The sequence below is a fragment of the Symphalangus syndactylus genome, chromosome 22 (genome assembly GCF_028878055.3).
Source record: "Symphalangus syndactylus isolate Jambi chromosome 22, NHGRI_mSymSyn1-v2.1_pri, whole genome shotgun sequence".
Lineage (NCBI taxonomy): Eukaryota > Metazoa > Chordata > Mammalia > Primates > Hylobatidae > Symphalangus > Symphalangus syndactylus.
The window spans coordinates 40,958,043-40,981,925 of record NC_072444.2 but is presented as its reverse complement, the minus strand read 5'-3'; the positions used below and the strand labels follow the sequence as shown (position 1 = coordinate 40,981,925).

The 23,883-nt window shown below is 55.8% G+C and overlaps 2 protein-coding genes across 4 annotated transcripts in view; one reads left to right on the top strand and one right to left on the bottom strand.

The window, feature by feature from the left end:
- The window catches only part of LIMS2 (LIM zinc finger domain containing 2), a 39,872-nt gene that overhangs the window by 6,827 nt on the left and 9,162 nt on the right, over positions 1-23,883 (top strand). Inside the window, 3 exon segments of the mRNA XM_055261473.2 lie at positions 10,829-10,988; positions 13,520-13,586; positions 13,872-13,992. Of these exon segments, the coding sequence (XP_055117448.1) occupies positions 10,829-10,988; positions 13,520-13,586; positions 13,872-13,992 (348 nt within the window).
- GPR17 (G protein-coupled receptor 17) lies at positions 15,776-22,430 on the bottom strand. 3 transcript variants are annotated; one of them, XM_055261483.2, is made up of 2 exons: positions 22,147-22,430; positions 15,776-17,702 (listed from the first exon to the last, which is right to left on the bottom strand). In XM_055261483.2, the coding sequence occupies exon 2, from the start codon at positions 17,680-17,682 to the stop codon at positions 16,663-16,665; it is 1,020 nt and encodes a 339-aa protein (XP_055117458.1). In that variant the 5' UTR covers positions 17,683-17,702; positions 22,147-22,430; the 3' UTR covers positions 15,776-16,662. The 3 variants fall into 3 exon arrangements, with proteins under 3 accessions (XP_055117458.1, XP_055117456.2, XP_055117459.1); XM_055261481.2 differs by lacking the exon at positions 22,147-22,430 and adding an exon at positions 18,339-19,306; XM_055261484.2 differs by having other exon boundaries at positions 16,634-17,689.

The following is a 23,883-nucleotide window of genomic DNA, read 5'->3' as shown; positions in this document are numbered from 1 at the left end:
TCTTGCTCTGTCGCCCAGGCTGGAGTGCAGTGGCGCAATCTCGGCTCACTGCAAGCTCCGCCTCCCGGGTTCACGCCATTCTCCTGCCTCGGCCTCTCCGAGTAGCTGGGACTACAGGCGCCCGCCACCACGCCCGGCTAATTTTTTGTATTTTTAGTAGAGACGGGGTTTCACCGTGGTCTCGATCTCATGACCTTGTGATCCGCCCGCCTCGGCCTCCCAAAGTGCTGGGATTGCAAGCGTGAGCCACCGCGCCCGGCCTGTTTTTTTTTTAAGTTGTTTTGATATTCTGTGTCACTTGCATTTTCATATAAATTTTAGGAATGCCTTGTCTATTTCTTTAAAAAAGGCAGGAATTTTAATGAAGATTGTATTGAATCTATAGGTCAATTTAATGTAGTGTTGTATTGCCATCTTAACAATATTAAGTTTTCCAATCCATGAACATGGGATATCTTTATCTTTATTTAGGTCTTTTTAAATTTATTTCAATAATGTTTTATAGTTTTCAGTGAATAAGAAGTCTTGCACTTATTTTGTTAAACTTACTCCTAAGTATTTTATTCTTTTTGATGCTGTCCCAGATGGGGTTGTTTTATTTCATATTCAGATTTCTCATTGCTAGTGATTCTTGTATATTGATCGTATACCTTGCAGACTTACTGAACTCATTTCTTAGCTGTAAATAGGGTTTCTTTTTTTTGAGGGGGGATTCTTCAGGGTTTTCTATATATGAGTATGTAATATGCAAATAAAAATAGTTTTACTCTTCCTTCTCAAACTAGATGTCTTTTATTTCTTTTTCTTGTCTAACTGTCCTTGATAGACTCTCCAGTGCAATGTTGAAAACAAATAGCAGACTGGAAAACCCCCTGACCTTAGGAGGAAAGCATCCATTTTCTCATCACTAAGTATGATGTTAGCTATGGGTTTTTGGTAGATGCCCCTTATCAAATTGAAGAAGTTCCCTTCCCAGTTTGTTGGGTGCTTTCATTATGAAAAGGTGTTGGATTTTGCCAAATGTGTTTTCTGTATCTATTAAGATGGTCATAGAGTGTCCTGCCTTTATTCTATTGATATGGTATATTACATTGAATTTTGGATGTGAAACCAACCCTATATTCTTGGGATAAACCCCATTTGTTTACAGTGTATAATACTTTATATAGAGTGTTAGATTTAGTTTATTGTATTTTATCGAGGACATTTGCATCTATGTGACCTTCGTGTTTTATTTTGATATCAAGATAATACTTATAGAATGAGTGGTGAAGTGTTCCCTCCTAGTCTTTCTTTTCTTTTTTTTGGAAAGATTTTGTGAAGCTTTGGTGGTTTTTTTTTTTTCTTTTCTCTTTTTGAGACAAGATCTCACTCTGTCACCCAGGCTGGAGTGCAGTGGCGTGATCTCAGCTCACTGCAACCTCCGCCTTCCAGGTTCAAGTGATTTTCCTGCCTCAGCCTCCTGAGTAGCTGGGATTATAGGCATGTGCCACCACACTGGTGTTTTGTATGTTTGTTTGAAGGTTTGGTGTTAATTCTAGTTAAACCTTTGATATAATTCACCAGTGAAGCCATGTAGCTCTGGCTTTACTTTGTGGCAAGTTTTTTGGTTACTATCTCAGTCTCTTTACATGTTACTGGCCTTACTTGGTGATTTGGTTAGGCTTTGTGTCCCCACCCAAATCTCATCTTGAATTGTAATCCCTATAATCCCCACATGTCAAGGGAGAGACCAGGTGGAGGTCATTCAATCATGGGGGTGTTTCTCCCCATGCTGTTCTTGTGATAGTGAGTTCTCACAGGATCTGCTGGTTTTATAAGGGGCTCATCCCCCTTCACTTGGTATTTCTTCCTGCCACCTTGTGAAGAAGGTGCCTTGATTCCCCTTTGCCTTCTGCCTTGACTATACGTTTCCTGAGTCCTCCCCAGCCCTGTTAAACTGTGAGTCGATTAAACCTCTTTCCTTTAAAATTTACCGAGTCTCATGCAGCTCTTAATAGCAGTATGAAAATTTAGACTGATACATTTGGATTTTCTATTTCTTCTTGAGTCCGCTTTGGTAGTGTCCTTCTAGGAATCTCTCCATTTCAGGTAGGTTATTTCATTTATTGGCATACAGTTGTTCATAATATTCCATTCTGCTACCTCCTTACTGGGAACACGAGCTATTATTTTTCAAGGCAGCCATGGAATTAGGGAGCAGGAATAAGGGACTAGGATAAGTTAAAACAACACAAACCTCACTGGTTTGTGTTTGTTTGTTTTACCAAGATTCATCTCTTTTTCTTGACCAAATGCTCCTAGGGTTATTGAAAACCTTTGGTGGATTTGCAGAGTTCTGAAAGAGTAGATTCTGATAATTTTTGCTAGGTTTTTCATTGCTTTTATGGAGGAATGAACTTCTGGAGGTCCTTACTCCACCACGTTTTGCTGACATCACTCAGTGTTTTTGCAAATGTCTAGAGCCAGAGCACTGATCCAAATCCCATTTGGTCATGGTGTGTAATACTTTGTATAGAGTTCTAGATTCAGTTTACAGTATCTGTGGCTCCCAATCCCATCCCTGCAGCAGGACAGGCTGCAGAATGGGTGGTAAGGTTGTGCAGAGATTTGGGATTTAGGCTCAATCAGACTCAGCCTCTCTCAATTTCTAGCCTTCGATGTCTGCTTTTATAGTAAATATTTGTTGAATTGATTAGTACTTGGTAAACTTGTGCTTGAACTTCATTTACAAATTATGTTGTACAAAACACTTGTGGCTGTAGCCTCCTTTCCAGTGCTATATGTGACCCTTGGAGCCCTAAATAAATGTTTCCTCCTTACAGAAAACTGTGGGTCTGCATGAGAGTCCTGGATTCTAGTGTTGAGGATTTCCACATGGATGGGCTGAGTCGGGAGTGGTGAGACGGCCTGGGCCCTATGGCATTGACTTGTAGCTGCTGTAAGAACATTTTCTGCATAACTTTTCTTAAGCATTCAGCTACCTACATCAGAGAGTCAGCGGTATTCCTTATTCATTTTGGCTCCTCTGGGCTCAGCTTCTCCATGCCCTTTAGCCCCTGGGGCCACCTTTAAAAACTATTTGTTGAATTGATCAGTGTTGGGCAACTTTGGAATTGGGCTACATTTAAAAATTATATTGTACCCAATGCTTGTCGTCACTTGACTGCCAGGGTGCTTCACGAGTACCTCCTTCTGTTGGGACTTGCTGGGTGAGTGTGTTCCTCGGTGGCCTGTGGGCCTGGTATCTGAGTGCCAGTGAGCCCCTCCAAGGCTTTCTCCCACCCTAGTTTGGGAGGATCGGTGCCCTGCTGTCTTTAGTGATGGCTGCCAGCTCTTGCTTTCGGAAGGCAGAAGATACTGCTCGAGCTTTCTGATCTTTCAAGAAAGGTCTTTCAGGCAAACGGAATCAATGCTAAAGATTTCCGTGAGTGCTCCGGATCTTTATTGTACTGCTGACCAGGCTCACCTTGGCCACAGTTTGGATGCCGACCGCGGGTGTTTATGAATCACAAGTAACTTTGCCAGTCTCTCTGGGTAAAAATGTGGGGGACATGGTGCCTTCCTGGTGGTTTCCACCAGGTCCCTCTGCGTCTGCTCCCCTGGAAGCTGGAGGATTGCCTTTTCTCTAAAATATGGACCTCTTTTGGGGTACCTGACCATTTGTTGGCCAGATCCAGAGGATCGGCTCTGCCCTGGTCTGGGTGCCCCAGGGTGATGTTTGTGGCAGAGGCGCTCAGAGAAGGGAGCAAAGCAGAATGTGGGCCTGTGTGGCTCCGGTCCTTGGTTTCCTAACTGTTGGCAGGGATCGTAAAGGCGCCAGGTCCTCGCCGTCCTCCTCAGCTGACTCTGCCCTCCTCAGTGTGTCCACAGGCACAGGCTTTCCTCCTGGCAGGTGGCAGCTGGAGACCTCCTGGGTGTCCTGCCGCCACTGTGGACCTCACCTCAGTGCTGTCTGGGGCCTTCCCAGACCAGTCCCCTCCCAGCGGGACCCAACCCTGCCAGCCTCAGCTTTCAGAAGCAGCCTCCGCGGCGCGAACAATATCCTTTCTATTTGGAGTTGACTCCGATGCCCTTTGGAGATCCCAGCGCGTAACGTGAGCTCGCGACCAGCGCGGGGGAGGCGCCCACACGCCCGTCCCGTCGCGGTGTCTGGCCCGAGGCGGCCGTGCCTCCCCTCCGAGGTGGTCCCACGGCCCCTGCACCAGGCGGCCGGCGCTCGCGACCTCAAGGCGGCTGCCCCGCGCCATGGCGGCCCGGCTGGGTGCGCTGGCCGCGTCGGGGCTGTACCGGCGGCGCCAGCACCGGCAGAGCCCACCGCCCGCCGAGGGGTAGGTGGCCAGGGGCGGGGCGGGTGACGGGGACAATGGCCGGAAAGCTGCGGCGGCAGGGCAGGCCTTCCCTCGGAAACCCGGCCGGTTGGCGACAGGGTGGGCGCGTGCGACTTTATCTAACAGGGTTGGATGTCACCTGTGATCAGCTCTCCTGGCAGGGTGTGCCCAGGGACCTGTGTTAGCGACTAGGGAGCCTGTGTACCCCCGGCACTGCTTTCAGACTGGGGTGATCATACCGCATTTTATAGATGAGCAGACAGGCTCTGAGAGGAACAGGCAGCTGCTGGACTCACCCACCCCAAACATGGCCAGGCTGTGATTTGAACCCAGGTTAGACTGACTCCAGCAGTGGGGTTGAGGATGGTCCTCAGGGCATCTCAGAGGAGGAGTTGGCTCTGGATGGGGAGGTTGGGAGGGGCACGGGGATGGTGGTGGAGCCACCTCCTCTCACTCTTGGGGTCAGGGGAATGAGGAGGAGCTCCTGGACATGTTGCCTTTGCAGTGCCGAGGGGCCAGCGGGGAAGAGAGAGCAATAGGGCTGTGAGCTTGGGGTCCTTGGCATCAAAGTGACAGATGGGGACCCTGGGGAAGAGGCCAAGGCTGGGCAGAAGGGCTGGGGGGGCAGGCGGGGAGCCAGGAGCATAAGTCGCAGAGGTAGGGGAGGGCCTGGAGGACCAAGGAGCAGAGGAAGGCCAGTGCCACCCAGGGCAAGCACAGACCACTCTCAGCTCCTTGTGGGTGGTCAGGGAAGGCTCCCAGAGCGGCAGTTAGAGGACTGGGGCATCAAAGATATCTTCTGCCGAGAACAGAAGAGGAAGGAGGGCACCGAGTGGAGGGCGGGAACTGCAGGCCGGCAGCACCGCCATCTGTGGAGTCCCTGCTGCACGCTGGGCTCCCACTTGTGCTGGCATGGCAGGTCTGGTGCAGCCTGCTATTCAGGTGGGGACCCCCAGACTCAGGAGGCCAAGTCACTCACCTGAATGTGGCAGAGCTGGAGCAGGCACCCTCCCTGGTCAGCCTCTGGACAGCCCTGGATGCGTGTGGCACAACTGTGGTACCAGGCTGCGAGTGGCCAGGGCACTGATGGCCCCAAGGCCATTCTGGAGAGTGATTTTCACGGTACCGATACCACAGCTGAGATGCAGGCAGGACAGGAACGATGATGAGAGGCCTGGGGCAGCCCTGAGCATGCACGCGCATGTGACTATTCACACTGCTTTTCTTTGAACTTCTGGTTCATGTCCTCTGTCAGTTCTCTGTTGTTAGTGTGACATGTTTCAGGTGTACCTGCTTAAAAGTAAAGCCGCTAGGGCAAAGAAATATGGCAAGGGCTTCAAAAAAAGCTCTAATGTCAGAAAGGTTTCATACTGATTTGGAGTCTGTTTCTGATGGTGTCAATGCATCTTGTGTATAGCAGCCCAAGGCAGCATGTTAATTTTCTAGCGTCCCCATGGTGGGCTGGCTTTGTGTACATTTTTGTTGACCTCGTGCAGCCAGGTGACCTGACACTGGCCTTTGCCTGGCTTCATGGAGGCGGGGCGGGGAGGAGGCCCAGGCAGTGCTGAGGGACTGAAGCTGCTCCCTGGGCTGTGCTGCAGTACGGTCCCTCCCCAGAACCGTCTGCATCTGGAATACTGCCTATCACTGCGGGAGCTCAGTGAAGACTTCGTTGCATGAAGGACAGAAGCATGGGCTGTGCTTGCAGGAATCGCCTCACTGAACCCTCCCAACAGCCCCTGGAGGTAGCTATTCCTGGCCCATTTTATAGATGAGGAATTTGAGGTTCAGAGTCCTCTGCTGCAGGTCACACAGACAGGGGGCGTCTGGGCCAGGGTTGCAGCCTGGTGCGTCTGGCTATAGGGGACACACCCTTGGCCTGAATGCTGCTCAGGCTGACGTGGCCTCAGCAACACTGGCTCATCTTGGGTGTGACCAGACTCCTTGTGGCTGGCCCCCAACTCTTCCCAGATCCTTACACACTCTTCCTAGACTCAGGTATTGGGGAGGCTGGGAAAGAGGAAGGTCTGGGGTTGTTGAAGAAACAGAATGCGGAATGGGGGATGCCAGGAGGAGATGGAGGGAGCATGAGTCCAATCCTGTGTGACCCTCAGCTGGTTACTGACCCTCTCTGTGCTTCAATCTCCTTATCTGGAACCAGCCTTCTCCCCTTACAAAGGCCTGGAACAGAGCAGGCTCCTCTGATCCTACCCCAGACTGAAAGCCATCTTGCAACAAATTGGCTTGTGTTGGCTGTCAAGACTGAGAGCATTCTGGGGTGCTGGAGAGGGCTGGGGAAGGGCACGAGATGGTGTGCTCTCCCCCAGCTCTGGGGTTTGGCTTCCAGGCTGGGTGCGCCCTGGGCAGTATGTTCTACGTAGTCCAGCTGGGGGTGGGTAATGGTGTCTCCTGGGGGATAACTGGGCAGACTCTGTGTTCTGTATCTCGAAGGAATGTGCAGAGGAGGACATGGAATGTCCACGTCTCTGACCCTTTGACCTCTCGCAGGGACCACAGGCAGCCTGCAGGCCTTCCCCTGGGCTGGGCCATGCAGAGGGACTCTGGAAGGCTCCCAGAGTTGCTGGAGAACAACAGTTCTCTTTATCCAGCGCTTTGCCCTGCCTGGCCTGGTGCTCTGTGCTGAACATGTGGGTGCCATTCATTCTTCACTTCAGCTCCTCCATGTGGCTGTTTCTCTGGTGCGCCTCTTTACAGAAGAGAACGTGAGGCCTAGAGAAGCGAGCATCTCTCTCCAGGTCCCAGGCTGCTGGCTGGGGCTATCAGGTGTAGAGCTGGGCGGGTGGGCCCAGGCCTCTGCCGGCCTCTCCACATCACACTGCCTCTCTTCCTCCCCTGCAGGAGCCAGCGTGTTCTCTCATGGTGCTGAGTCTCCGTTGTCTCTGCATGCTTCTGTCTGTCCCGTCTTTGCTCTTGGATCAGAATGTTCCCTCACAGAGCTGCTGTTAGGGGCTCTGCTGCCTGACTTGGGCTGGGGCACCCCCTGGGCCCAGGAAGGAGGTGGCCACCCCCACCTCCCCACCCATGCCAGGCTTTGTGCAAAGCCTGTCGGCCACAGGCAGCAATGATCTCACGGGAGGCGTCCAGGGACCAGCCGTGGAACTGGTTACGGACTGGCTGCCAGGTCTAACTGGAAAATGAACAGGAAGGTAGTGTGTGTGTGTGTGTGGCCAGGCTGCTGTTAGGGCCCTGGTGGTGTTTCCAGCATTGGCTCCTTTTGGTGGGTTCTTGGTCTCGCTGACTTCAAGAACGAAGCTGCAGACCCTCACCATGTTACAGTTCTTAAAGACTGTATGTCTGGAGTTTGATCCTTCAGATGTTCAGATATGTCTGAAGTTTCTTCCTTCTTGTGGGGTTGTGGTCTTACTGACTTCAGAAGTGAAGGCTCAGACCCTCGCAGTGAGTGTTACAATTCTTGAAAGTGGCATGTCTGGAATCCTTTGTTCCTCCAAACGATTCCTCCCGGTCGGTTCACGGTCTCACTGGCTTCGGGACTGAAGCTGCCAGACCTTTCCAGTGACCGTTACCGCTCATAAACATAATGCGGACCCAAACAGCGAGCAGCAGCAAAAGCCACTACAAAGAGACGAACAGCAAAAGAACAGAGCTTCCCCGCCAGCAAAAACAACCCCAGCACGTTACTGCTGCAGAAGCGGGTGACCTGCATTTATTCCCTTATTTGGCCCCACCCACATCCTGCTGATTGGTCCATTTTACACTTGATCTTAGCCAAAAGGCCGAGAAGCGATGATGATTGGTCCATTTTACAGAGTGCTGATTGGTCCATTTTACAGAGTGCTGATTGGTCCGTTTTACAGAGTGCTGATTGGTCAGTTTTTACCAAGTGCTGATTGGTGTGTTTACAAACCTTTAGCTAGACACAGAGCACTGATTGGTGCATTTACAATCCTTTAGCTAGACAGAAAAGTTCTCCAAGTCCCCATCCGAACCAGAAACCCAGCCAGCTTCCCCTTTCAGTGGGAAGCAAGGTAACTGGGGAGTGCTAACTGACGGTCTGTTTATGAAACGGGGAGGGAGAAAGGGTGGTGAAGCAGCTGGACTAGCAGGGCAGGAGTGCCCATAACCACAAGGAAAGGCATGGGTCCCAGCAGCACCTGGCCTGTGGGATTAGGGTCGTCAGCACACCTGGAAGCCAGATGGGGCAGGAAGCCAGATGGGGCAGGCGTGTGGGTGCAGGCCCTAAACAGCAGCTCCTGGGGCAGAGAACAGGAGACTGGAGGGGGTGCGAGGGGTGTGTGCTCACTCACTGGGGTCTAGAGGTCTGGCTTTAAGGTGGAATCTGAAAGGCTGGGGCTGGGTGGAAGTCCTTAATTTGGCTTCGTTTTCTGGGTCCTTGGAGTGAGGAATTCCAGGCCCAGAGTCATGGGATTTCCTGTTGATTTCCCACGTCTCTGAGACTCCCAAGGTCTCGCTCATGGTCAGGCACTGGAACGTCCTCCCTGCCACCTTGGGTGTGTGTTTCCGAAGAGGAGGTTCACAGTGTTCTCCCGGAAGGAAACCAAGCCTATCCTAGTGAAGCCCAGCCCAGCCCTTGAGGGTGGCTTGGGATGGCCAGCCTCCACCCTGGTGGCCTGCCTGGCCCGCACCGTGGAGACCAGCAGGGAGCTGGGAGGACTGAGGAGCAGCCACTGGGTGCCGAGGCCTCCTTTCTTCTTGGTTTCTTCCCAACTCTTGTTGCCATCATCTCTGCTTCCTTGCTCCTCTGGCCTAGATGTGAGCTCACATGGTGGCTTTGGTCTCCTAAGCACCCCAGAGGGCAGGCCAAGGTGGACAGAAGCCCAGCATGCCCAGAAAGCCTCGTTGAACGGCCTTCCAGACAGCCTCTGCCACATGGGTCCCTAAGCAGAGAAGAAAGGACATCAGCCTGGGTGCCCCTTCCAAGTTTCCAGTCCATCTCCATGTGGCAGCAGCCTCCTGTGAGACCCTCTGCCCACAGCCCATGCCCAGACCCTGAGTGCAGCCCTGTCCTCCACCCCTGGGCTCATCCTGTCTAAGGCTCCTCTTCTCTGTGGTTGACACGCTTCAGGCTGGCCCTGCCCAGATTGCAGGCCGCAGAACAGCCCAACAGGAGCCTCACTCACCAAGCATTTCCCTCATGATGCCATGGCAGTGAGTGACTACTGGGTGGGATTCATCCCGGGAGGCAGAGCAGGCAAAGAGGTATTCCCAAAGGCACTGCACTCGAGTCCTGCCACACCCCGGCTGCAACCAGGCAGATGTTACCAGCTGGTTGCATCACTCCCCAGCGAGCCTGACGATCCCTCTCTGCCCAGCCTTCCAGGAATCCACTGGAGTTGACACTTGAGACAGAACCCATGTTCTCCCTTCCTAGCAAAAGATGTGGGGTATCCAGTTCTCTGAAGGTCGTAGAGGCAGTTGGGGTGTTTAGGACTACATCCTAACCTTGTTTTTGAGCCTAAAGGCCCATCGGGCTGGACTGACTGCGGGCCTGGCTCTTTGTGGGCTTTTCCCCTGTAGTTCGCATTTCACCCCTCCAAGAAGGAAACCCACCACTGACTCTGGGGACAGGCAGTGCCCAGCATGGATGAGATTTGCTCCCCTCACCGCACTCCCGTCTCGTCTCAAAGATTCATACTCTTGTCTTTTATTTTTTATTTTTTATTTTGAGATAGGGTCTTGCTCTGTCGCCCAGGCTGGAGTGCAGTGGCATGGTCACAGCTCACTGCAGCCTCGGCCTCCCAGGCTCAAGCCATCCTCCCGCTTCAGCCTCCAGAGTAGCTGGGACTACAGGCTTGCACCACCACACCTGGCTAATTTTTTTGTTTTTTTGTATTTTTCTTAGAGATGGGTTCTTGCCATATTGCCCAGGCTGGTTTCGAACTCCTGGGCTCAAGGGATCCGCCCACCTTGGCCTCCCACAGTGCTCTGGGTGACAGGCTTGAGCCACTGCACGTGCACCTGGCTACCCTCTTGCCTTCTCCGTGGTTGGGTGGTTATGTGTTTATTGGAGGCAGTCGATTTGAAACTAACTCATGGTGCAGAGGATGGAACCATGGAAGACTGAGCAGTCTGGGTTCAAGTGTGGACCCCGCTCTGCTGTGTGAGCTTGGGCAAGTTACTCAACCTCTCTGAGGCTTAGGTTCCTTTTCTGGAAGAGGCCGTAATAATAGTAGCTGCAGTATTGCCTTGGGGATTAAATAAGAGTGCGAATACAGAGACGCTCACCTGTGCTGGGTGGTGTTCTGTGCGTGAGACTCTGGTCCCTGAAGAGGGGGTAATAGGGGCCCAAGTGGGAGTTGACTGGGCCCCTGACACCCCAAGGGGTGGGCACTACAAGCACTGAGCAGCCTGGACCCTGGGTTAGAGCGATTTTCCTGATCCCGTAGAGCGTCTTCACTTTTTAATACGAGGTGTGTCTGTTGGGCGCAGGCCTCCGCGTTTGCCCCATCTGCACCCCTGACCAGCTCTGACTCACCCCTCCTGTCTCCCGCCCCCAGCAATATGTCGGATGCCTTGGCCAATGCCGTGTGCCAGCGCTGCCAGGCCCGCTTCGCCCCCGCCGAGCGCATCGTCAACAGCAATGGGGAGCTGTACCATGAGCACTGCTTCGTGTGTGCCCAGTGCTTCCGGCCCTTCCCCGAGGGGCTCTTCTATGAGGTGAGGACACTACTGAGGGCTTTCTCAGACCCAGCTCAGAGTCTGCCCTCTACGAGTGGGTGGGCCGGGCTCCATGCAGTGGTCCTGACTGGTGACAGGGCCAGGTCTGGAGCCAGCCCAGAACCAGGCTTGAGCTCCTGCACGGGCCCATCCTTCACCTGTGAGATGTGAACAGTGCCCCGGGTGCCCTGGGTGCTAACAGAGAGCCACCTTTCACCAGCCTCCTCTGGGCAGATGCTGGGCAGGCTCTGGGGACAGGAAGAACCTGCCCTGGTGGTGCTTGCCCTCCCTGGGGACCAGACAGTGAGCACAGCAACTGCACGGCCCACCAGCTGGGGCTGATGCCCTGGGGGTCAGGGCTCACGGGGTGGGGTGGGGTGGTGCTCAGGGAAGGTGAGGTTTGGGCACACCTGAGGGGAGGGAGCCGTACACATCTCTGCAGGAAGAGCACTGGGCAGAGGGCACAGCACATTCACAGACCCTGTGGTGGGAGAACATGGGGTGTGTGGAGAGCAGTAGGGAGGCTGGTGTGATGGAAGCCGAGGGCATGAGAGGGAGAGGGCCAGGAGCTGAGGACAGGGAGGTGGCTGTCCTCCCTGGGCCTCTACAGAGCCGCAGGCTTCCGCTCTGTGAGAGACAGGAGCCACCTCGGGGTGTGGAGCAGAGGAGTCACACTATCTGTTGACATTTGAAAAGGTGCCCTGGCCAGGCGCGGTGGCTCATGCCTGTAACCCCAGCACTTTGGGAGGTGGAAGCGGATGGATCACCTGAGGTCAGGAGTTCAAGACCAGCCTGGCCAACATGGTGAAACCCTGTCTGTACTAAAAATACAAAAAATTAGCCTGGCATGGTGGCAGGTGCCTGTAATCCCAGCTACTCGGGAGGCTGAGGCAGGAGAATCACTTCAACCTGGGAGGCAGAGGTTGCAGTGAGCCGAGATCGCACCATTGCACTCCAGCCTGGGGGACAGAGCAAGACTCCTTCTAAAAAAAAAAAAAAGAAAAAAGAAAAAAAAAGGAGGCTTGTGGCCGCTGTGCTGAGGAGAGGATGTAAGGCGGGGCAGGAACAGAGGCTGGGCCAGGAGGCCGGGGGGACCAGGAGCTGAATTAGTGCAATCACCCAGATGAAAGTGAAGGGGCCCCCACCAGCTCACAAGAGCAGTCGTTAAATCATCAACAATCTTGCAAGCTGGTTGGGCAACAGAGTTATTGTTTAAAAATTAAATTATATCAACGTACAATGGGATATAATTTTATTAAAACAGAAGGAACAAATACTCAAAGCATCCTGCTCAAAGCATCCTGCTCAAAGCATCCTGCTCAAAGCATCCTACTTGCTAATTATTTTGTTCGACTTTACTATTGTCTATGCTGCTGGGGTCATTTCTGTCCACTGTGCTGGTGTGGCCACTGCACATCTCCCCTCAAGTCCACATCGATGTCGTGATGGGAATATTCACACCATGGACACTGGCAAACGCCCCACAGCAGGGCCTGCCTCTGCCCCCCAGAGAGCTGGCTGTTCAACATTTACCAGCACATCACTGGTGGTTGTGGTGGTGGTGGTGGCCAGGGGTCAGATGCTGGCTCTGTTTCAAGGTAGAGCTGATGGGACTGGCTGGTGGATGGATGTGGGGCCTGTGGTCCGCCTGGCAGAGCAAGAGCCGCTGTTCCTCATGGTGCCTTCCGCCTCCTGAGAAATGCTGTCTAAGTGTAGAGGCAGCAGGAGGGGTGGGCAAAGCTCTGGGAGGGGTGGCCATATGCCCAGAACAAAGCCTCTCACACAGTAGGTGCCCAGAAGATTTTCGTTGCTGAAAGAGTTTAAGCCCTTCCTGCCTCTACAGGTCACTGGGTAGGGCTATATCCGGTTCAGTCTAATAAGACACTCATTTTAGAGAACAGGGAAAAACCAAATTAAAACATAGAAAATACAATTGTTAGAGGAAAGCAGAGGCAGGCTTTGGCCCCGCTTGTGGCCAGCACAGGGGCCCTCGCTGGCAGCTGCCGCCTGGAGGGTGTGCACACTGGCTCCTGCTGGCTGCAGTCCTGAGCTCTTCCCACTCCCCCATGCCTAGGCCCTTCCTGTGTTCCCTTCCTTCTGTCTCCCGTACCTGGGTTTTCATGGCCTCTGGGAGAGCTGGACTACTCCCACAGAGAAGGTATAGGAAATAGGACCAAGTGACACTACCCTTCAAACTGGATCTCATCCCTCCTGGCTTAAAACCTTTTCGCCCCCAGCCTGTTCTCTGGACCAACAGGGTCCAGATCCTCAGTAGACACCAGTGGCCCGTTGACAGGTGGCCTCGCCGACCTCTCCAGCTTCCACAGGGGCACCTCCCTTTGCACCCCACCATCCAAAAGGGCCAGTGTCCTCTCTGGCCAGGCCTGGGACCTGCTGCTCCAGCCTCAGCCTGGCATGTCCCTATCTCAGTGCCTCATCCCCTGCTGTCAGGTCCTGACCCGACAAGGGCCTGGGCGGCTCGTGGGGATGATGGGTGGTTTGCTTGTCCTCTCTCTGCGACCCCTTTGCAGTTTGAAGGCCGGAAGTACTGCGAACACGACTTCCAAATGCTGTTTGCTCCGTGCTGCGGATCCTGCGGTAAGGCTGGTGACAGTACACATCCTGGGCTGCCTGGGAAGTGGGCAGCAGTGGCAGGAGGCAGGGGGCCGAGGGGGCACACAGAACTGGCCCAGCTCTTTCCTAACTGCCCACCTTGCCTCTCTGAGTGGCAGCCCTCAGGCCCCCTACAGGCATCACCATCCCACGGGGGAGCCCATGGGCCAGGCAGAGAGCTGGGGGAGTGCCAGGTGGATGGGGCTTTGGAGGGTCCGAAGAGGGGATGGGCACGCGCCCCCTGGCCAGCAGGGACCTGTATTTTTCCAGGTGAGTTCATCATTGGCCGCGTCATCAAGGCCATGAACAACAACTGGCACCCGGGCTGCTTCCGCTGCGAGCTGTGTGATGTGGAGCTGGCTGACCTGGGCTTTGTGAAGAATGCCGGCAGGTGAGGTGGCCGCGTCGGGCCAGAGAGGACTGGGCCACAGCCCTTCCCAGCACACCTGCCACCCCTCCTGTGTGCTACCCACTTGCTGAGGGCCCAGCAGTGTCCCGGTGCTGCAGCCTGCACTGATGTAGCTGCCCTCCCTCCAGGTCACCTCGGGGCGGATAGTCCAGCTCCCAGTTTACAGGGTCCCATGCTCAGCATGCTCCTGGCAGCCTCTCGGGAGCCATGAGAAATCCTCACACTCCGCCACCCCCCTGGCCACCCCATCTGCTGACCCCAGCTGTCCACCTTCTTCTGCTGTACCTGTGCAGCTCAGTGTGGCTGGAGGGAGAGGCCCACATTTACTCTAAATTCAGGGCCACAGACCTCATGGGTACTCCAGAAGTTCCCACCTTCTGCGAACCCTTGGTCTCTCATCCTCCCTTCCCAAGCACTGTCCCTGTAGCAGGTGGCCTTGTCTCCCACCTCCCCTGGCCCTAGCTCTGAGATCCCGTGCAGCCCCGCCTCTGTCTGTGAGCCCTGTTCATCCCCATGCTTTCTCCAGGGCTCCCTTCTCCACGCCACTCTCTCGTCCTTTCTGAAGGACTGGGCTGGGGAGCTGGGTTAAAAACACTGCCTGGCCTTCCTCCCCAGCTTCTCCCAGCACACCTGCCGCCCCTCGCTTGTGCTACCCTGGCCTCATCTGCCCAGGGACCCACATCTCCTCTTGACCCCTCAGCAGCCCTCACTACAGCTGCTGAGGTGCAGAAACGCCCCCCTTCTGGCACCCGGGACCCTGAGTTCCTGTGGTTCTGCCCACCCCCACAGCTACACCCGCTCACTCCCCTCCTCTGAGCCACCTTCCTCCCTGTCTCTCCATGGGGGGTCGTCTGGGGCTCCGTGTCCGGCCCTCATGGCTGCCCTTGCAGACAGAATCCTAGAGCCCGAAATGGCACATTTGTCTGGACAATTCTGGGCTCCACTTCAGGCCTCTCTCTCGCTGTCCTCAGCTGCCCACATGCCACCTCCACTTGGTGTCCACCAGGCATCCCAAACGCAGTGGGGCACAAGCAGTTTGGGATTCTCCTCTGCTGACCACCAAGGCTGCCTCTGCATGCGTCCCCTGTATCAGTGAGAGGCAGCGCCGCCCCCCAGAGGCCACAGCCATGCCTCCCCTGCCACACTCTCTCTGTCCGGGCACTCTGCTCCCTCCCGCAGCTCCTCCGAGATGCTTCCCCGACACTGAACTCTTGTCCGTGTGCTGCCCACGAGAGAGGCACATGGCCTGGTGCCTGGTGTCCAGCCCACTGTCCTCGGAGCCGGGCGGTGCCTGGCATTGAGCAACTTGTCTAAATGAAGGGCTGAGGGGCAGATGGTGCAGTGCAGGGGCCGAGGGACAGCACCAGGGGCTCGTGCTGACCAGCAACGTCGCCGACAGGGTGTGTGGAGCGAGCCCAATCTCCTTCCTGAGCCAAGGTTTGCACAGGGCCACTGCCCCAAGGGCTGGTTGGGGAAATCCGAAAGATGCTGGAAACGTTTTGCAAAGTCAGACATGCTACAAAGCGTATTGCCGTAAGGATAGTGCAGGGCGGCAGCTAGAGTGAGGAATGAGGGCCCCCACTCGGCCCTCCCAGCCCCACGGTGCAGAACCTCAGAATCTGGGCCGATGTGCTGTGAGCTGCCAGAGCCCCAGCAAGAGAGCCCACGAGGCTGCCTCTGCCACCATACCACCACTTCGCCATTCTTGGGTCAGAGAGAGAAGTTCTGGGAAATGCTTCATGTTGACCAAACACAATAACCTGTGTAGTCTTAAAGCTACAGTTATATTTATGGTCTGTACAAACAAATACAAAAAAGGACATGTTAGGGAAATATCTGCACACTAGCAAGGGAAATAGCTCAGGCAGAGAGAGGCCTCTCTGGAGGAAGTGGGTCTGGGTCAGTGGGAGGCAGGTTCACAGCCCAGCCCTGGCCTGAGCTGAGCTCCCGTGACTGCACAGGACATGCTTGTCCAGGACTGGGAGGCCCAGGAGCCTGTCAAAGAGCTCTGGGGGTTGCAGGCTTGTGCGTGGGGTTACAGCAGGAGAGAGCCAGAATCCAGAGCTGTGCTGAGTCCCTGCAGGCTGTGAGTGCTGATGTCCGCTGGCAACCAGCCTGAAATGTGTGGCCTGTGTCCCTTCAACTCAGGCAGTGTGTGTCTGGCAGAGGCACTACAGAGGGGACTCAGAGTACCTTGCACTGCAAAGGAATATTGAGACTCTCTCTCCGCCCCCACCAGGACTCCCAGGTCCCTCTTCTGGGTCATTTGCAGCCTGCCTTCCGGGTCTTTCTGCTGAGCCTCCCCGCTGACCGATTCTGTAGCGGGAAGGAGGCGGGGGGCCTAGCAGGAAAGAAAGGCCTCCATTGTTGAGGGGACGTTCTTCCGGCCTCCTCTCTCCCTGCCACAGATGAAGTCGTTGAGTGTCTAGGAGCCGTTGTAAGCATCACAAGCCCCTGCAGAAGGGTGGCCGATGGATCCCCTTTGTCAGTCCTCCCTTTTTAGGGGTTGAGACTAGGCGATCTAGAGAAATGGTGGGCATCTGCTGAGATTTCAGGTTGCCTGCTGGGGAGGTGGCTGGGGAAAGGGCAGATGCCTCTTGCTGAATCTGCTGAGTCCTAAACAGTCTGCTCAGCCTGGATGGTGCCCCCTGCTCACAGCTCTGACTTGGCACTCAGCGAGCTCTCGTTGGTTTTCCCTTCGAAGCTGGGGGGCGGGCCCTTGAGCCTTTTGCCACAGAGCAAGTTGCACAGGGCGTGGCGGAACTTCTCAGCCACGAAGAAATAAATGATGGGGTCGAGCGCCCCGTTGAGGCTGGTGAGGCAGGAGGTGATGCGGTTTCCCAGGGCCAGGATGCGCTGGGTGGCGCAGGAGGCCCCACGGCTGCGGTGGTGCAGCACGTAGACGGAGCGGTTGACGTGGTAGGGCACGAAGCAGACCAGGAAGATGGCCAGCACTATGGCGATCGTGCGCACTGCCTTGGTCTTGAGGCGCTTCTCCACACGCAGGCCCTGCCTCAGGCTGCGGATGATCAGCAGGTAGCAGGTGACCGTGGTGACGAATGGGAAGGTGAAGGCCACGGCCAGGGACACCAGGGCATGGTGGGAGGCCTTCTCCCGGTACAGCTGCAGGCAGACCACCGTGTGGTTGGTCTGCACGGTCTGCGGACTCGCCAGCAGCGGGGCCATGGCCACGGCCACCACCACCCACAGGAAGGCACAGGCCAGGTGTGCGTAGAGGGGCCTGCGGAGCTTGAGGGACTTGACCGGGTGCACGATGGCCAGGAAGCGGTCGGCGCTGATGCAGGTGAGGAAGTAGATGCTGGCGTACATGTTGAGGTAGAAGAGGAAGCCGGTGAGACGGCATGCGATTTCCCCAAACGGCCAGTGGTTCCCAGAGAAGTGGTAGACCAGGCGGGTGGGCAGGACCAGCACGCATGACAAGTCGGCCACGGCCAGATGCATCAGGAACACGTTGGCTGGGGTCCCGGACTTGTGGTCTCGGATGAAAAGCCACAGGGCCAGGGTATTGCCAACGAAAGCCAGGATAAAATCCAGAAGGTAGAAGGAGGCAAACAGCATGTTCTCCAGTGGCGTCTCCTGGCCACATTGCTCTGCCGTGGCCAGGGAGAAGTTGGTGATCAGACCTGGGGGGGCCACTTCAAGGCCATTCATGCTTTGGCTGGAGTCAGAGCCTGGAGGGAACAAGCAAACAGTTCACAATGAGCTTGTGACCTGGGCAGCTTCACGCTCTCCAAAGTCCAGAAGTCAGGCCTCCGATGCCTTCAGAACCTCCCACTTCCAAGCTCAGCACTGTCCACGGGGCTGCTGAGGGGACCTCGTTGTCCATTTGGGGTGCATGAGCGTCAGAGGCATTCTGAACTTCAGCACAAGGCAAACGCAGAACCAGGGCTTGGAATTTCGCCACCACGCAGCTGCACCCCTGCCACCCGGGAGATCTGAGGCTTCTCTGAGCTGGGAGGATGGGGTCAGTGCCATGGCGGGGAGTGGGACGTGAGCCTTGCCTGGGTGAGGCTCTGGGTTTTCTGTTCTGCCCCTGAGGTGTGCTGTCTGAGTGACGGGTGGTGAGGGGCGGGGGCAGCGTGTCTCCGGGATTCCAGCTCCTCCTCAGCCCAAGCCTTGGCAGGTGAGTTCTGCTCATCCTGAGTGCCTGGACCCTCCCTGACCCACCTGCCCACAGGTGCAGTGGCCGGGGTGTCACCACTTTCTGCTTCCCCTGACCATGGCTTCCCCGGCACTTAGGAGGGTGTCCCCAGGATGGCAGCAAGGGCTGTGCCCTGGGACGTCAGAGGTCTGCTCTTTTTACCCACCTGAGAGTCTCAGCATCTTGGAGGCTTTCTGGACCCAGCCCACCAACTCCGTTTGGACATCCTGACAGGTGGGGAGACCTGTGTTTAGGAGAAGCCTGTGCCTGAGTATCAGGCCAGCTGGGAGTATTTTCTCTCCCAGAGTAGATCCACCACCAGGGGGCAGCATCTCTTCCAGGAGGGGAAGACCCATTTTACCCAGAGTCGGAGACACTGACCAGCGCTGTTCAGGTCAGATCTGCAGCCCCAGAGAGGCCTGGAGGCCCCGTGGCTTGCCCACGTTTGAAGGCCAAGTACAGAGCCCTGTGACAGTCCTGGGTAAGAAGTCATGTCCATCTGGTGAACCCTGGGTCTGGATAGGGTTCTCCCCACCCTCAGCAGACACAAAATCACACCTGTTTTGATTTTAGTCAACTCAGAAGATTCAAGAAGGAGAGTGGGGGGCCCAAACACCCCTCTTTCCCAACCCAGGCCTGCGAGTGGGGGTGTGGGCAGGAGGTGGGGCCAGAGCAGCCCACAGCCTGGAACCAGGGCAGGACAGCGGGCCTGGCCTGCCTTTGAATTGGAGTCACCAGTGGGCTTTGGCCAGGTGGGTGCTGATGATGGCACAGCTTCTGGGGCTCCTCTGGTTACCCGGCTTCCCACTATCCACAATCCCCACCCTGCACAGCCAGGCTGAAGCAGAGGCTGGACAGGGGTTTGCAGAAGAGAAGCTGGCATCCCGCCTGTGCCCATTGCAGGATGGCAGCAGGAGGGGATGAGGCACGGGCCACAGCCCTGGCAGGGTCCTCATCCTGGGCGAGCCTGGCTCTGCACCGAGCAGCCGGGGTCCTGCCTGCAGCAAATACACTCTGCACACTTCTCCCCACCTGTTTCTCCCTGCTCCTTCCTTCCTTCCTTCCTTCCTTCCTTCCTTCCTTCCTTCCTTCCTTCCTCCTTCCTTCCTTCCTTCCTTCCTTCCTTCCTTCCTTCCTTCCTCCTTCCTTCCTTCCTTCCTTCCTTCCTTCCTTCCTTCCTCCTTCCTTCCTTCCTTCCTTCCTTCTTACCTTCCTACCTTTCTCTCTCTTTCTCTCGCTTCACATTGCTTGCTGTCTTGCTTGCTTGCTTGCTTGCTTTTTCTTTCTTTCTTTCTTTCTTCCCCTTCACTCCCCTCCCCTCCCCTCCCCTCCCCACCTCTCTTTTTCTTTCTTTTTTTCAGGGTGTCGCTCTGTCACCCAGGCTGGAGTGCAGTGGTGCAATTATCTCACTGCAGCTTCAACCTCCAGGGCTCAAGTAATCCTCCCACGTCAGCCTCCTGAGTAGCTGGGACTACAGGCGCACACCACCACACCCGGCTAATTGTTGTATTTTTTGGTAGAGACGGGGTTTTGCCATGTTGCCCAGGCTGGTCTCAAACTCCTGGGCTCAAGTGATCCTCTCTCCTTGGCCTCCCAAAGTGCTGGGATTACAGGCATGAGTCACTATGCCCAGCCCCTCTCCTCTTACTCCACAGGGCTGTGTCAGGATGCTGGTGGCACAGGCAGAGAGGGCATGGTGACTGTTCATGGGCACAGCAGCCCCTCGAGGAGGAGGCTAAAACCATCCTCACATGGAGGAGAAGCAGGCATGGTGGTGGCCCTAGCCCTAGGGAAGGGTGGGCCGCACCCTTCCTTCAGGAGAGCGAGCGGCCAGCTGCTGTGGCCCTCACACGGAGGGTGAGAGCTGGCCCGAGCACCGGCCATCAGTGTCCTCAAGCAAAGGGGAGGGCAACTACCTAATAATATTACCCTCTAGCTATTTCTCTAGGCAGGTTCCCCTACCTGAAAAGATTGCCCCCGGCTTCAGAGTGTTTCAAGATGCCTGAAGTTCTAACACCAGAGATGGCTTCCTGCTGCTTCCAGGAACAGGGTCTGTTCTTAGTCCAATGTGGACTTCCTCATGGGGACCCCATTCCCCAGGAATCCAGGTTCCACAGCCCTCTGACTTGGGCTGGATGGTCTCGGCTGGCGCTTTCCCTAGGACTGCTAAAACCACGGTGAGGGCGGAGAGCTAAGGGCCGAAGAAGGCGGGGTGAGTGATCCTTGGGAGAGGGAGACAGGCTTGGCTGGAGCCCTGGGGAAGGGCTGAGGGCTCTGAAGGGAGCTGTGGAGGAGAGGTAAAAGGAGGGAGGGACACAGCCCTTGACAGGGCCTGTGAGGCAGGGGAGGACAGGGAACAGGTGTCAGTGGGACGGTGGGGGGGAGGGGGGCCCATGACTTTGAGGGTGTCATGTTGGCGTGTGCTGGGGGTGAGGACCCAGAGACTGGAGGAACAGGGCTCCAGGGCAGGCGCATGGGCAAGCAGAGAGGACAGCCCATGGTAGACGGGAGGGGCACACAAGTGTGCTATTTTCAGGTTGGCAGGAGAGGAGGAAGGTGTGTGCGGGGAGGCCCTGGAGACTGGAAGAGGAGAGGGGGCCCAGTGAGTGAGGGGTCCTTGTTAGAACCTGGGGATGGGAAGGGGCCAAGGTGGGTGCCCTCCACCCCAGGCTGTCTGTCGGGCCTGTACTGTGCCCCACAGCGCAGGCATCACCTGGCCCCATGAGAGAGCAGCTCATAGGTACGACTGACCACTCTGCCTGGCATGGTGGGGACCTGCCTGTGCTGGCTCAAACCAGTTTTAGCCCCATGTTACGGGTTAGGGAATCAAGGCTGAGTGTCTGCTAACTTGCCCTAGGTCACTTGACCAGGGGACATTGGCCCTGGACCTGGAAGTGAGACCAGGGAAACCGTCTCACTTCCTGGAAGACCGCCAGGGCGCCTCGGCCAGGGCAGGGAGTGTGAGTCTCAGAGCTTGCCATGGAGTTGTCTCCCAGGCTCAGCACCTCCTGGCCTGAGACCCCTCCCTAATTTTAGGGGCCCATGTGTGAAATGAGAATGTGCAGCCCCTTGTTCAAAAAGGAAGAGTTTCAGGACAGTGACAGCAGAGCGTTACTGGGCTCAGGGTCCTGAGTGACAGCAGGGGTAGCATATCTCATGGCACTAGGTGGGCCTGTGGTGCCTCCTGCCTCCAGCCTGGGGGCCTCAGCCTGGGCACTGCCCTCCGCTTCCTGCCCGGGCCGAAGGGCGTGTCCCTCGCTCTCTCTGGGACTGAGACTCTATTTTAAACCGCTTTCTGGTTTGTTTCAGGTTTGCTGAGGTTTCTCCTCCCTTTCTATCCCCCGTTTGAGGAGTTCTCATACTGATTGTTGCAGTTTGGTCTGAGATGGACCTCGCTTCACTCTCCATTGCCCTTTAGAAACGAATTTCAGCCTAGACTCGCTACTTCCTCACGGCTCACTGCTCAGATGGCCACCGAACGGGTGTCCCTAAGAGGAAAGGGTGTGGAATGGGCCGGGGCCTGAGCAGCGTTGGGTCCTGTGGCTGTGGGTGAGTTGAGCATCTAGGACAGGTCTTAGGCCTCTGTAGAGGTGGCAGGTGGGCATGCACGGCCTCAGGGAGGGCCTGTGGTGGCAGCACCATGGCCAGGTGGTGGCAGTTTCCTTTGCATTAGCGCCACTCCATCCCTGGCCTGAGCCCTCTCCCAGGCATCTGGCTCCTCTATGGGTCAAGGCTGCCTAATGGTTAGCCTGGACTGCGGGCAAGCCACTTCCGCTCTGCAAGCCCCCGTCAGAGGGACAAAACACCGCTTTGTGGGCTGCTGTGAGGTCAGCCTTCAATGCACAGGTCAGACCATCACCAAAGAGATGGGACGAGACAGGCTGCTGCCTGTCTCCCTGAGCAGGGTTCCCCGCTGAGTGTTTACTCTGCTTAGCCCTGGGCTTCCAGTCTGCCCCACCCAGCCTGCCCCTTACCTCTAGCTGCTGGTCCGGGAAGAAGGGACAGGGGTCTGTGGGGCAGCAGGTGATCTCCGCCCGTGGGTGTCAGTGGTGGCAGGGGGCTCCGTGCCGCTGTGGGTGGAACGCTGGCTATTTAAGGAGAGGAAGGGAGACCACGGCCCCTCTGGCCCTGAAAGGCTGCTTCATTCCTGAGGGGTCCCTTGTGTGTCGAGCCTCTCCTCTGGCTGCTGCTGCTGCCACCGGAGTGTGAATATTCTAGTGTGTCCCTAGCCTGTGCCCCCTGCCCCCAGCTTGGCCACAGAGGCTGAGTGTGTGACTGTCTCAGAGACTCAGAGCAGGCGGGGGCTGGGTGGGGGGCTTGGGCTGGAGCTGAGGGACACAACAGGACGTTTCAGAAGGGGATGATTTCCTACTGATGGGGGGCAGGGAGGGGCCGGCTGCCATGGCAACAGGCAGCGCTCCCAGGCCTGTGCCCGCAGACAGTGGAGGGGGCCTGTGAACGGAGGGTGGGAGGCCGAGGAGTCTTGCTCACCAAGTGAGAGGCGACTCTTTGAGGACACTTGCTGTAGGGTCCTTGTGTCCTGCCCTGTATAATGAGGCCCCATTTGGGCACACGGAATAAATCATGGCCTTTATCTAGAGCGAGGCACAGCTGCAGGAGCCTCATAATGGGGCGCTGTCCTGTCCGTGGGGATGCGGCTCAGCTCAGGGGCCGGGTGCCCACCGGTGCAGCTCCCCTTCTGCACGGGAGCCCATGAATCCGACCGCTGGCCCTGGGGCTCCTCCCTGGGGTGGCCCCGGGCTGGGGTGCCTTTGAATGCTGCTGGCGGCCGCCTCTGAGACTGAGTGAACAAAGTTTGTTTCTCTCTTTCTAAAAATGATACATCCAGCAACATGGGAAACCAGATCACCCTTCCTGGTTTCGAAAGACTTTAAATTTTGTTGTTTAAACATTGAAAACTGTATGTATGTGGCTAGCATTTAAGGGGCAGTATCTTAAATTTGTTCACGTCACCCTGTGCAGCTGGGATTATTGCCCCATTTTACAGACAAGGAAACTGAGGCTCAGGCAAATGAAGAAACTCCCCCATCAGCAAACAGTAGGAAGCGACAGAGCCAGGATTTGAACCCAAGCATGCGTCACTCCAGAACTTAGCCTTCGTGTGTGTGTTTGTTTGGTTTTTGTGCTGCATTTTGAATTTAGAATTCTTAGATTTGAGCCTAATTCAACCTGAAAAAGAATTCTGAAGGTCACCTTTAGATCTGGAGCTGTGATCTGGTCTGTTGAGAAGCTGTTTCCCATCTGGACTTCCTTCAAGAGAGATGGGCTTCCCAGTTTGTCTGGCCTGAGAGCCAGCCGGGTGTGAGGTGTCTGAGCTGGGGCACAGGTCTCTTTCTTGTTGTGCCCGCAGGCGGCTGTCTGGAAGAATTGGCCCAGGCTGGTTGGAAAGGTGGCGGCTTGAAGCTAACCACCCTGAGCAGGGCATTTCTGGGCTCACAGGCCTTCTGTTATTGGGGTGATCACTGTCGATGGCTTCAAGGGCATTGACCGTGGTGATGGAGTTTTGAGGCATTGAGCTGATTTCTGTATCTTCGAAACAGAAGTAATTCCTCGTGGGTTGAGTGTTGTCCTGACTCTCAGGAGGAGTCACCAGAATGTGGAGTGGGGTCATGAGGCCTAAATGCTGAGTCTGGAACAGAGGCACCGAAGGGGGCATGGGCTGGCCGCCATAGGTGCCAGCTGGGGCAGCT